The sequence below is a fragment of the Xylocopa sonorina genome, chromosome 1 (assembly GCF_050948175.1).
Source record: "Xylocopa sonorina isolate GNS202 chromosome 1, iyXylSono1_principal, whole genome shotgun sequence".
Classification (NCBI taxonomy): domain Eukaryota; kingdom Metazoa; phylum Arthropoda; class Insecta; order Hymenoptera; family Apidae; genus Xylocopa; species Xylocopa sonorina.
This window is the reverse complement of record NC_135193.1, coordinates 3,584,265-3,596,951: the sequence shown is the minus strand read 5'-3', so window position 1 is coordinate 3,596,951 and position 12,687 is coordinate 3,584,265. Positions and strand designations below refer to the sequence as shown.

General features: G+C 47.5%; 1 protein-coding gene across 4 annotated transcripts in view; it reads right to left on the bottom strand.

Moving 5' to 3' along the window:
- Window positions 1-12,687, bottom strand: part of LOC143426267 (uncharacterized) — a 68,622-nt gene that overhangs the window by 47,557 nt on the left and 8,378 nt on the right. For 2 of the 4 annotated variants that reach the window (XM_076899602.1, XM_076899622.1), the window contains exon 2: window positions 6,619-6,726. The exons of the other annotated variants lie outside the window; for them this stretch is intronic. In XM_076899602.1, the coding sequence (XP_076755717.1) occupies window positions 6,619-6,726 (108 nt within the window). The remainder of the gene's footprint in view (window positions 1-6,618; window positions 6,727-12,687) is intronic. 4 annotated transcript variants of the gene reach the window in all.

Below are 12,687 nucleotides of genomic sequence, written 5' to 3'. Positions count from 1 at the left end.
AACCATTAGCCGCTTCGCGAATCATCGCTCGTTTGAATAAATTTAATAACGAGGCGAGATAACAAAGGTGGAGCGAGGAGAGGAGATAAGGGAAGACAGGATTTATGGTAGCCTCGATGCGGGGAGAGAAATAAGGATGGAAGGGAGAGACTGTCGAAAAGTCGTGCGAAATACCGAAATCGCGAGGGATCGAAGGTTCAGAGGGGGTCGAGAGAGTTTGGGGGTGGTTGGGCTGGCGATAGGAAAGGTTTCTTGGTTCGACTTGTGTGCCGTGCAACGAAACTAGCGGCCAATGGCGTAACGCAGCTGAGCCATTATTGGAAACTCGTTACATGCACGGTGCCTCGCGCCGTTACAAAGGCTCACCAACCCCCGACAACTCCCTGCGATCCACCGTGTCGCCGCCCCGTGTGGCCTCCGTTACACAAGTACCCGGTAGAAGCAACTACGTCCTTGCTGTTAGATCGCACCCACCCCCTCCGGAACTTCGTCTTATTTCGTGCCATCTACTTACGCGGAATTTTCTACCCCAGAATCGCGACTCTTCACCCCGTCCGTCTCTCTGTTTCACTCGCCTCTAGGTATTTGTTTGCTGGAGTCAACTTGAATTGCCATTTTTACCTGTTTACATTGATTTGTCGCGTTTATTTTCGCCCTTTTCATTTATTTAGGAAACTGTCGAGGAAAGCTTTGGAATCTTGTTTTTAATACGTCGGAAATTATAGCCGGAAGTTTACACTTTCCACTGGGAAATTTGCTATCCAAGAATACATCAATTTGATTCGCACGATGATTCTAGATTTTCACTCGAGGTTTCTCGTTATTGCGACATGGTTGAAAGTTCCAAAGGGAAGTCGAGGGAAGAATTTTTCGCCACCGCCACGGCGGTACCCGTAAATATTTCCGACCCCAAAACTTTTCTATATCGAAAATTGTGTCTGGGAAGTTCGCGCCGCTCGTCGCGGCCTCGAAATTGTTCGCTTAAAAACGCCGCGCAGACGCTAATAACGCGGAGCACGGTGGTAATCCGTTCTCCAACGGAGGGCCAAATAGAGGACTCGCGCGACTAATCAATCGGACGACGCGTCAATCAAACGCAGACGACGGGCTCGCGATTAAGACACGTAAAAAGCCGCGGTGCATGATTTAACAGCTCACTCGCTCGGTTCCACGAGCGGAGTCGATCGCGACTCAACGACCAGATAATCGGATCGATGAATCGAGGTCCCGTCGTTCTCTTTCAGACACACGTAACGCCGCGATCGGTCGGAGAACAACCGAGAAAGAAGGCGTAACAATCGACACACAGAGGGTGGAGAGAGAGAGAGGGTGGGTGAAGAGGAACAAAGAGTTCTCCACGAGAGACGATATACACTCGGTGTTAAAAAGCAGCTGGGCAATTGGGCATCGTGCAATTTTCACGAGGCTGAACTTTCCGAGCGCGGTTAATCGGACGATCGATAAACGTCGATAACAAAGCCGTCTAATCACCGAGCATTTCCGACGTACCTTAACACGACTGTTTTTTTTTATCAACCGGACTAAATAATTCGACCGACTGCCACCAACCCACCCCCCGGGGTTGCCTTGCGTTTTCGTGTGTGCCACAGCCACTGTCGATTTTCCGAATTCCGGACGGAAAATAAACGGTTTGAATGAAAGCTTTCCTTTAGAATGAACGTGTCCTACGTACTTAGACATCGGGCAGCTTTAAATATTCCATTTTCCGAGTTGTCAATTCCAGAATTCGCGGAGTTTCGGAAGAGAAAAAGAGAGAGAGAGAGAGAGAGAGAGAGAGAGAGAGAGAGAAATGTTTCCGCTGAAATAACCGGAAGTCGCAGAAACGATGGCTTTATTTCTCCTCTAAGTTTCCACCTTAAATTCTCGAAATTACACGAGAACTTTCATTGAATTATTACTCCTCGATTCCCTGTCAACCACACCGATGTAAGAGAACAGAGATTAAAGGAACATTCCGGCAATTTTCAGAAAATTGCACGATCCTGGAATCTCGTCTGGTGGGAAAATGTCTTCGTATTTCCGAGATAAACGTTGCAATAATATTTTACATACACCGGTGTACATGGTTACAGAGCGCAGAACGGGGTTGGAGCCGTGGACGACGAGGGATGGCGTCGTTCAAACTCACTTAAACCCTCGAACGTCGTCGAAGTAGTCCGCGAGCGCGATTTAAGATTGATTCGAAGAGCTTCCACCGCATTTATTTAGTGGTCCGTGAGGAAGCTCGCCTTCCCTTCGCGTGAAAAATCACTGATATCGTCCTCAGGACGTTTGTTCTTCTTATACAGTAACGCGCACCACAAAAAGAGAAATGGTTGCTTCCTGAAGTGAAAACTACTTTTAATGAACTATACGACTACTTTTACCAAACGACACGCAACGATGAAATGCTAATTTCTCCCTGTTGCATCCACTAGTACCAACTACTCAGTTTCTAATTATCATAATCCCCCAAAAAAAGAAATCAAACATAATTGCAGGGAATGAATATCACAAAACTAAATTCTAATCTAAAATATCTAAAGAAATAAGTATCAGAAATGAAAAAGCGACAGTCGAATGAAAACGAGTCTGATCCGTTTCCCTCGGCCAATCCGCAGCGAGAAGGAGCGACCCACCCCTATCGGTCATCGGATATCCAGGAAACACGAAGACGCTCTAAAGGCATTAACGACTTTCGAGACACGTTTTAAAACAGTGACAAGACACCCCACACCCTGTCCTCGGTTTCCAATCCGCCACACCCCGCATGGAAACTGTCCAACCCCCCCGGACACGAAGAGGAACAACGCTTCATTATCGAAAAATTGATCTGATTAAGCGACCGATGTCCCTCCACGGGAACTTCTCACCAGGACCAACCCTCTCGATTCCCACGTTGCCTCGCGAGGATCGACCTCGTGAATTAAGGGTCGTTTAAACTCCTTCGGAGGCCGTCCGCGTCCCTCGTTCACCCCCGACGAAAGTTTCCGTCGAAACACGCGGCGTTAATTGGCGCAGTTTAAAAGAGTCGCGACACCGACGAGATTTTCGAAGCAAAGTTTTCAGAGCTCGATGAATCCTCGATATAAGGTTAGGCTAAGGTAGTAGCGAAAGTATCGATACGTTCTACTTGGGTGTATCCGCGTATTCATTTGCTTTGTCGTAGAATTGTTTAGGAATTAAAAAATCGAACGTCGATAACAGTCAATGGCAAATTTATTCGAAATTAGTTGGAACAAGGCGGGTTAAAGGTTGAAGCTCGAGGACTCGAATGGAAAGAGCCGGTCCGCGCGTTTATCGAGAGAAGATGGAAAGGGGGTGAAATTTTCGCGGTCCACGTGGCGAGGGGACGCGTCAACGCGATATCGCTCGCAGCGTGCGAGTGACACGCGGCCCCGGCGATATCTGAAGGCGAGCTTGCCTCGGAGAGCAGCCGCGTGCGATAGCAATTAATTTCATTAGCGAGCAAATTAGTCGAAGCGAGTATTTTCGAGGGGTGCGGTTAAAGTCACGGCTGGGAGGTTTTGACAACCGACTGATAGCTTTTCGACGCGAGCGTCGCTGGAACTGAGGGTAGCTGACCGAATTCCTGCCGTTCCTGACACCGACTCGCCTTTCGTCAACCCCGATAAATAAATTGGGAACGCGGGAAGCGTGCTGTTTCGTTTCAACCCCGCCAAAATGACGCTCGAACATTCCCACCCCCTAAAATCCGACAACGAACGAAGACAAAAACTTGGCGACGTTCACTGCGAAGAACGAGATAAATAAACGAGTAAAACATGAACGAGAACCACAGACAGACGTTGGAAAATGAGGGAGACCGCGGGAGGGTGGCTAGAAAAGCCAGGAAAGAGTAGGGTAAGGGATTGATCGGCGTCAAAGCGAACGGCTAAGTCGGACGAAAAACCGTTGGCTGGTAACGTCGAAGTAGCGACGAGGTAGGTAATCTCGGTACTCTTCGGCCGGCTCATTCAAATCCTACGCTAAATTTCAATCTGACGTGTACAAAAGTCGAGCCGTACCCGCCCCGCGTCAGCCGCCGCCAGCCGCCCACCGAACGAGCCTTCCTCTCTCTGCTTCCTTCTCGTGACATAGCAGCGCGACTAGGTGCTCGAGGCAACGGTCCATTTCTGCGATCTCCCGCCCACCACCCACGTACGTACATCCTCGATGGTGCACACGTGTGCACCAGTCCATTTGAATCTAGCCACTCAAACGCGCGCGCTGGTACACTGCTGGCCAAAAGTTTCCCCCTATGATTCACGATGGGTCATGATGATGATGATGATGATGATGATGATGATGGATATGTAGATTACGTGATAGATGATCGAAGCAGAAGGAGTGGAGTTTACAACGAATGAAGATGGATATTTTGGAGCAGCTAATTTCGTTACAAGCACACCACTGAACTCTATTTAAACTAGGAGGAACTAAATTCACCCCTTCTTCTCATCAACAGTGTTGAACTTGGTTATATGGTCAACGAAATTCGTTCTATTTCATCAGATTCCTATTTCTTTGGAAGTATATTTGGTTTCGAGGGTAAGAAAGCGTTAATATACAGATTGGTGCAGTGTAATCGTGTCGAGAACGACCCAAAGACATCGAAATACGAAAGAGAAGGAAAGAAAGGATCCACCCCCTGTGATTCGTCGAGGTTAAGACGAGTCGCGAGCAAACTTTTGCAGAGCAGTGTACGTGTGTCCACGCGTCTATGTGCCAGAGCGAGCCACCCCCCGGCGACGGTGGAGTCCTTTTGAGCCGACCACCCCCTTCCGACGTCGTATCCACAGCCCGAGCGTCCATTTTCCTGGCTAGAGCCTGGCAATCCGTACTGTATCGGCTCGCGTGCCATACATACACACACACAAATGTAAACAGAGAGAGTGGAAAGGAGAGAGAGAGAAAGAGAGAGAGAGAGAGAGAGAGAGAGAGAGCGAAGCCAGCAACGGGCGCACCTAATTAAACTTCGTCAGAGCGGTACACGTTAGACTTTCTCGTCGGTTCAGGCCTTTCTTGCGAGCAGAATCGAAGCGAGCTCTCGCTCTCCGGCTCGCTCCTTCCGCGAATTGCGCAGGGGAGGCTGGATTTTTGAGACCGTATCCGGGCAGCGACTGATTTCGTTGCGGGCCACCCACCGCCCGCGCGGCCACCCTCCGCGGCTTTCTTCGGCGTCGTTTTCTATCAGAGCGAGGGAAAAATGAAAGTTCGAGTCTGTTGTCGACGAAGAATGCCCCTTTCGCGGGATTTCCTCGCTCGCGATCGTTGCGCCTGGTTGAATTTCGATTTTTCCACAGGCAGATTAGATGGGACGGTGTATACGTCGAGTCGGTGATTAAATTTTCAAATCGACGAGGGGAATACTTTTCGTAGGGATCCGCGGTCTCTAATCGATACTCAAATTCGTACAGGTTTCACCGTTCGAGGGAATTGTCAGATTTCATGGACGAATGCTAAACGAGACATCGAGTTACGACGTTGTTGCACGGTAGTAAGAATTCGGTGGGCACGATCGATGGCAAAATTCGTGGCGAGAACTCGAAGAACTCGAGCGATCCACGGGATCAAAATACAGCCGGCTCGACAGGGCTTCGCATTATTCGATCGATAGAGAACGAGGGCCGATTAATTAATTCAATTGTCCCACGCGAACCGAAGAAATTGCGCGGTCCCCCTTTCGAATTCGATTTTTAAGTCTCCTCCATATTTTATAATTTTTCCTGCGTAAATTTTGAACAGTAACAATGCAATTTTTATTTCTTTGGAAAAAGGAAACAGTTTTAAACAAACGAAGTAACCGATATCTCGACAATTTGAAAAACCGATGAAAATGGAGGAGCCTGAATTGGCGACTAAATTCCTGCACCAACTAAATTATTAAGCCACTATCTCGTAGTTGTAATTATTATTTTTTCGATGTTCAAACATCGGTTTGAAGCTCGATTCGAGCCACGGAACGTGTCTGCGATGTAAAAGAAAAAAAAAACTATATACGAGTCGAATGAAAAATGAACGCGCGAGTGAGAACTATATGCAAGCGAATGAATGAATGAGTGAGAACGATATGCCTTGGTTCCCCGAGAATGTTCACCCTCGACTCATCGTCGCGCGGGGTATTAACCCTCCGAGAAACGGCCGTTCAAGCATCCGCGAGAATCTACTTTTAAAATGGTTTAAATGGTCGTCTACGGGGTCTCTAAAACGGCTATACTAAGGGTGTGATCGTTCAGCTAATTTCTGGGTACATTAAAAAAACGTCAGAAGGACAAAACTCGAAATTGCAAAGAGTATACTCGCGACATACACACACGTATAACAAGAACACGGAAACTATGGATGAACAAAATCTGTACAGCTTCTAAGCTAGAAACGCTAGTTAACGAGGGTCTCTCTTATTTAAAAACACAAGTGTCTAATCTATCTCGTTCACCAAAATGGCGGGCAACTCGTAGTACGATACAATCGAACAGTCTCACCCTCGACGACGAAGGTGGTTCCAGGTTGGGGGTTAGTTTACGTACTTAGTTATTCTCGTGGTCTATCGATCAACGGGGATGACTCGCGTATAATTTAAGTTAAAAGTATTATAGTGATGTATTTTGATATTACCATATGAGTTGTGAAACTGTTGGTGATGAGACTCGAGACCGGTTCCTGGGTGGTGGATATCCAGCATGGCTTCCGGCTCGCCTCCGCTCTCAGAGCAGTTGCTCAGGGCTAAAACCAAACCGATAGACACACACCTTGCGTTTAAACTTCAAATCAGTTTGCGTGGTGACGAACCGTCATTAGCGCGGAATACCCCCTCGCCTTATAATTTCTTTCGCGTCTTCGCCGGAGCCGCGCACTCCGATCGTCGACGCCACCCTTTCCCTTCGTTTCAGAGGGGTTGAATCGGTCGTCGCCTTGATCTGCTTCTGCTGTCGCTACGAGGCGGAAATTTGGTGTCGCGAGCTTCGAGCGTATCGCGTTTTTTTTTTTTGCAATTTTTCGTTTATCGACAGATTTAATTGCAAAAATTGTCAAATTTCTTTCACGCGAGGTCGCGGGTGAAACTGTGATAACCAAATCTCCGGCTCGATCGTCGAGCAGAAAAGAAACGAAAAAAAGTCACGTTTCCGAGGACTGATGAGGCGCGAGGAAACGATCCAGAATTATTCTCCACGTGGATGCTGAGAGGGAAGGGTGACGGCGAGAATCATCGAGAGCGGCGCGACCGTATCTCGGTTTTCTCTCTCTCTCCTCCGATCGTTCTTTCTCCCGTTGATGTACGTGACTTCGTTCTCCGTTTCCTCGTTCGAACAAACTGAAGAAAACCGGCAAAAGAGACAAAACGTGCCGTGAAAGAAATCATAAAACACAAAGCTGGGGTATGTCACACTTCCGCTTAAGAGGTAGCCGGTTAACTTATCGATACAAACTAAAGTTCCGAAGGCGTCCTCGAAGTGGGATAAAAAAATAAGCAGCTCGACGTTTAAAAGATCGAGCTTTCTATTGGTGTAATTTTCAACGAAAGTTTGATCTTTAATTAACAAGTGACAAGCGGTACAGAGAATCTTTACAATAAATTTCTGAGCTCTTTCAAGGTATCCCAAGAAATTCCCAAGGAAATCAACTTCACCCTCGCCCGACAAAGTGTCACAACCCTTGACTTCGAAGACGCCGCGTGCGATGAATACTTTCTAAAAAATAGTATCACTCAAAACCCGACAACAGCAACGGAAGAAAAGAAAAAAAGATACAAGCAATACAACAGAAACAGAGTGGCGGGGGTGGAGAAAAAAAATAGATCCGAACGGAAAGAAAAAGAAGTGAAGGAGAACGGGGTTACGAAGAAAAAAATAAAGGGCAGAAACGAGTTTCCATCCAAGACACCGAGGAAGTGGAAAGTGGTGAACGAGCGTGGGCGATGGGGATGGTTGTAACTCGCGGGGTAAACTGAAAGGAAAAGTCGGCGAAAGAAACGCGGAACGAAACCATTGCCGAGATCGCGGAGCGTAGATCGATACGTGGTGCGTGTCTTTGTCTATCCGTTTGGCTGGCTCGAGACGAACTGGCGTTTGGAAAAGCGTGTTCCGGTTGTTTGGGACTCGGTGAACCCCGCGAGATATCGATTGCACGCTCGACGCCTCGAGACGAGGCGCGCTTCGTACATTTTCCTATTTTTCTTCTCTTTTTTTTTTAATTCTCTACTCTCTTTTTTATTCGTTCATTCGAAGACATATATATATATATATTTTTTGTCAACTGTCTTCTGAGCTGTCTGCTCCGCTGCGATCTTCCGTGTGGACTTCCGGTCGTCTTCGGGCGATGACGGAGGACACTCGCGGTTAACTCGTGTTAAATGATACTATGTTTCGCAAATTCGTTTGGCGAATGGGGTGAACGGGGAGATCTCGTCTCGTAATCGATATACGAAAGTCCTTTTCTAGAATTTTTATTCAGAATTAGCTTCTTTGAAATAAAGGGGAACCAATGGTGGTCAGAGTTCACGATTCTAATCGCGCAAGATTGTGCCATACTTCAATTGCAATGCGTCAGTTGAACCCTTCACTGTCTGTATTAAATTCCATTGCATAGAAGAAATTTGTATGTTTCTTAAAGCAAATCTATAGCTCTCAAATCATTCTGGGTAACAAATAAAAATTTTGTAAAACGTACAGGAAAAAGTTAAAGATTATGCTGAGCGATAGAGAGATGGGGGATGATTCTTCTGGTTACAGAAATAATGCAATATACATGGTGACCATCGATTGGGAGAATCGCTACGATTTCGAGGGGATTTCCAAAAAAGAATCTCCAATGGTTCTACTCGCTACGCGGACGAATCGAACAGCGCCCTGTCATCTCCATTCTCGAAGGCATCCCCGACTCGAACCTTCCGAATAATTTCACCGACCGGTTCTGAATAATCGTTCGGATGTTCGAGTAAAACGATTATGCAAAGTTGTAAATTATTCCCAAGCCTGGTCAGCTACACAGGGTCGAGGGAACCCCTTGGTCGAGGGAGAAGAAGCTCGAGGGGGATCGCGTTTCTCCCCAAAGTTCCCGTTGGCGTGCTTCGAGTTCGTTGAAACGTAACAACGTGGAAAAATGAATTTCGCCTCCTCGGAGAGACCTGGAAAAACTGGAGGATTTCGCCAAAGAAATCCGCAAACACCCCTGGGTACCAAAAAATGAAACGGAAACGCTGCAACGAGAGGTTAACACTCGAGAGCGAAACAGAAAATATTAGATCTGAAGGTACGAAAGAACCGAGAGAGAAACCAGCCCTCTTGGATCAATCCTCGACGTGTCGTCAGCGATCATTTTAGCGAAGCCTCGTCGAAACACCGTCATCGAATGCAACACCAATTACAATCGCGCAACCCTCGACGAGCCCGCCGCTGGCTGGCGAGCTTATAAATCGCGACGCGAAGTAATCATTAACGGTGCGCACGGGTGTTAACGCGAAACGAAACGGGAACGAGCCGCAAAAAGGGTTGAGGGTCGAGCCTTCTTTCTTTCTATTTTTTTCCTTTCCTCTCCCTCCTCTACGCCTCTCTCGTCCTCGTCGCGAGGAATCATCCCCCTGCCACGGGCCGTGGTACCAGCCTGTACATACGCGAGTCACGTACGTAACGGTAGCAGACTGACATGTAGTATGCCTCGTAACAGTAAGCCGGTTCCCACTGAGAACCCTGTTACGCTACGTCTACGTGCTGGAAAAGAGGGTAGAAAGCGAGAGAAACAGAGAGAACGGAAAGAGAGAGGGGCGTGCTAGAGCCACCTCTCTTTCTCTCACCCTCTCTCTCTCTCCCTCTCTCTCTCTTCGTGCAGGGTGTTGGTAGAGAGGTGTGCGGGAGCGGGACAGAGGCGCTTACTGTGATACGTGTGTTTCCGTGTGGTGTACATAGACGTATACCGCATGCATGACGTGGTGGATGAGTCAGCTCGTGGAACCAGTTTCAGGGATAATTCATCACGAAACTTTCCGGAAATGTTTGTCCTTTCTTTAACTGCGATCAACTGCCACGAGCTCGATAAGGAACAGGCGAAATCGAGTGTTTGGTGCCAGGCTCTAATCTCGATTCGATTCGATGACTCTTTCTCATCGTAACGTTCCGTGGACGAGCGTTGCTTTTAGGGGTTGTTTCTGGACTTTCGTTGTTCCCGTCTTGCGATGATCGCACGCGCAGTGGCGAGGCAAAGATTTTTGTTGGTTGATGCTCAACGCGAAGGTAACAGCGCGGTATTTATTGGGTATATTGTTTAATGATAGAGCTGCGATTTACATCGTGGATGTTCCCGTCGAAAGGTTAAGGGGCAGTAGATTTTTATGGAATACAGAATTGGCAGTTTATTTCAGTTCTATCGATTCAGGAAATTGTGAACTCTGTTTCAAGGAGTTTAACGGAACCTTTGGAAGAAGTTCTTTCATTACAGAAAGGTTTAAATATAGCCCCGATTGTAAGGGCCGTTTACAGCGATCGATACTTGGCGATTCACAAAAATTACCATGGGAAATTGTTCCAGTTTCTGGGAGGGAACTCGAGTCTGCCCGCGGAGAAATAGCGCGACGATGGAGCGTTGTGAAAACGAAGCGACGAGCGCAGAGAAAAAAAAAGAAAAGCGAGTTGCAAATGGCCCGTTGAATCAGAGAAATTTCAACTGGCGTTATTTTGTATCGCGAAAAGTTGAAGCGACGAGGCGGCCGCGATTCACAGGAAACGCGACGATTATCAAACGCTTCCTCCCTTTCCCGCTCGCTCTCTTTTTTTCCCTCCCCGCGTCGGTCGCGAAAGAATTCTTGTTAACGTTTACCGTGCCGCGGCGTTCGAGGAGAGAGCAGGCTTATCGTAAAACATACCAGTGTCGCCTTTCGTTTATCAACGACCTGAAGTTTAATTCGAGCCGCGCTTTCAGCGACCGCGACAATGCGTTCGCAGGAACGCGACGTGAAAATCAACGCCGCACGGTCGAGACAAATACGACGTCGCTCCATCGTGTTTCAAAGCGTAGTTTACTTGCCATGGATCCTCGTTTAAACGCGCAGATTAATCGTTTCACGGCTACTTCGAGATTTCGCTAATTTTCGCGCTGCGATTTCCCAAGGAACCAGTTTCCTTTTTCTATCGAGTCACAAATTTTTCCATTGAAATCGCAAAAATTTTCGTAACGAAGAACAGACACCTTTCATCTCCTGTCGCGACAAAATTTTTCAACACTGTTCATCGATTCACATCCGATTCGAACGAATCAAAGTAACGAGCTAAAATCGACCTCTGACAACAAGTAGCGAGAGAAGGGGCACGGAGCTCGACAGAAGTTGAAATTTACGAGAGGAGACTTCTGTTCGGAATGACGATCCTCGGATTCGATAATCCGCGACGATCGTGAAAGGTGGAACGAAGGGTCGGAGGTCAGGATTTTCCTCGAGCCCTCGAGCAGGGGGTAACAGCTGTTCCAGGAAAGGTGTTCCCCGACGTGACATCTGCACCTTGGCCTCCCCTCTGTTTAATACCTCGCCGCCTATTTACCGTGTAGTCTTTTTTTCCTTGGCCAGGCGAGCATCCGAAAACAAACTGGCCGCGCTGGAAACAAGATTCTGACGCGCGTGTGCCAGTGGGAACGATCGATTTCCCATCGTGCGATCGATGCCCGGCGCCCTTACGCTCGAGACGGTCGCGTCGATCGATCGCGAGTCGCTTTCAAAGCGTCGCTCGTCATCGTCGCTCGTCATCGTCGCTACGGTCTCTCTTTCCAATCGTGAGACAGCGAATTTCACTTCGAAATAGAAGTCACTCGACGATGTTTGATTTTTATTAAAAACGTAGCGACCTCATCTTTCGTTCGGACAATTAAATAATTAGTAGACTTTCCAATTTCGATATCCGTTCGAATGTAGGCAAATAATCTGATACTAAGGCGTATGGAAATAGAAGAATTCTTTTTCGTTGACGCGGTTAAGAGCGTTTGATGATCCTTTTAAAGGGCTTCGAATATAGAAGTCTGGTGGTGGCGGGAATAATTGTAGATCCGGTCGTTCTTTCAATAAAACTATCGCTTTGACGAAAATAGAACAAAGTGAATATCTCGTGGCTCCAATCAGAGAGAAATGAAGAGAGGAAACGCAAGAATTGAATAGAAGAGGTACAAGGAAACGTTCTTCCCGCGAAATATAAATAGTTGGAGGAACCGTGTCGACGGATATCACGAGCACTTTTAGCGTGGCGGTCGAGAGGGAGGGCGAAAGGTGGAAACGGAATCCAGGAAGCCGACAGGATGTCCCGTGGAAACGGTGCCCCGATAGGCAATTCAAGACGCGCGGAATTCGCAGCCAACGCGCGACAACGTGCACGCACGATTCGCGCATGTACGGCCTCCTCAGGGTGATCGGTGTCACGTTTCGGCGCGTGCTGTGACCGCCGCCGCGAAACCGCTTCCACCCTCTCCTTTCCACCTCAGGATCCCCGTGGAAATCAGGATTTTTTTAGAGTTCGAGCGAACGAGGAGCCAACTCGAACAAAAAACAAATGTGAAGTTAGAGTCTCGAATATTAGAGAAATATCAGATCTTTTTAAATTCCTCCCTTCCAAAAGAAGAATCACAGTATCTTTTTCTAATTCAGCTAGACAAACCTTTCTAAAGCTGTTGAGATTGACGATAAAAAGTGAACCTACTCGCGTTCATTTATCG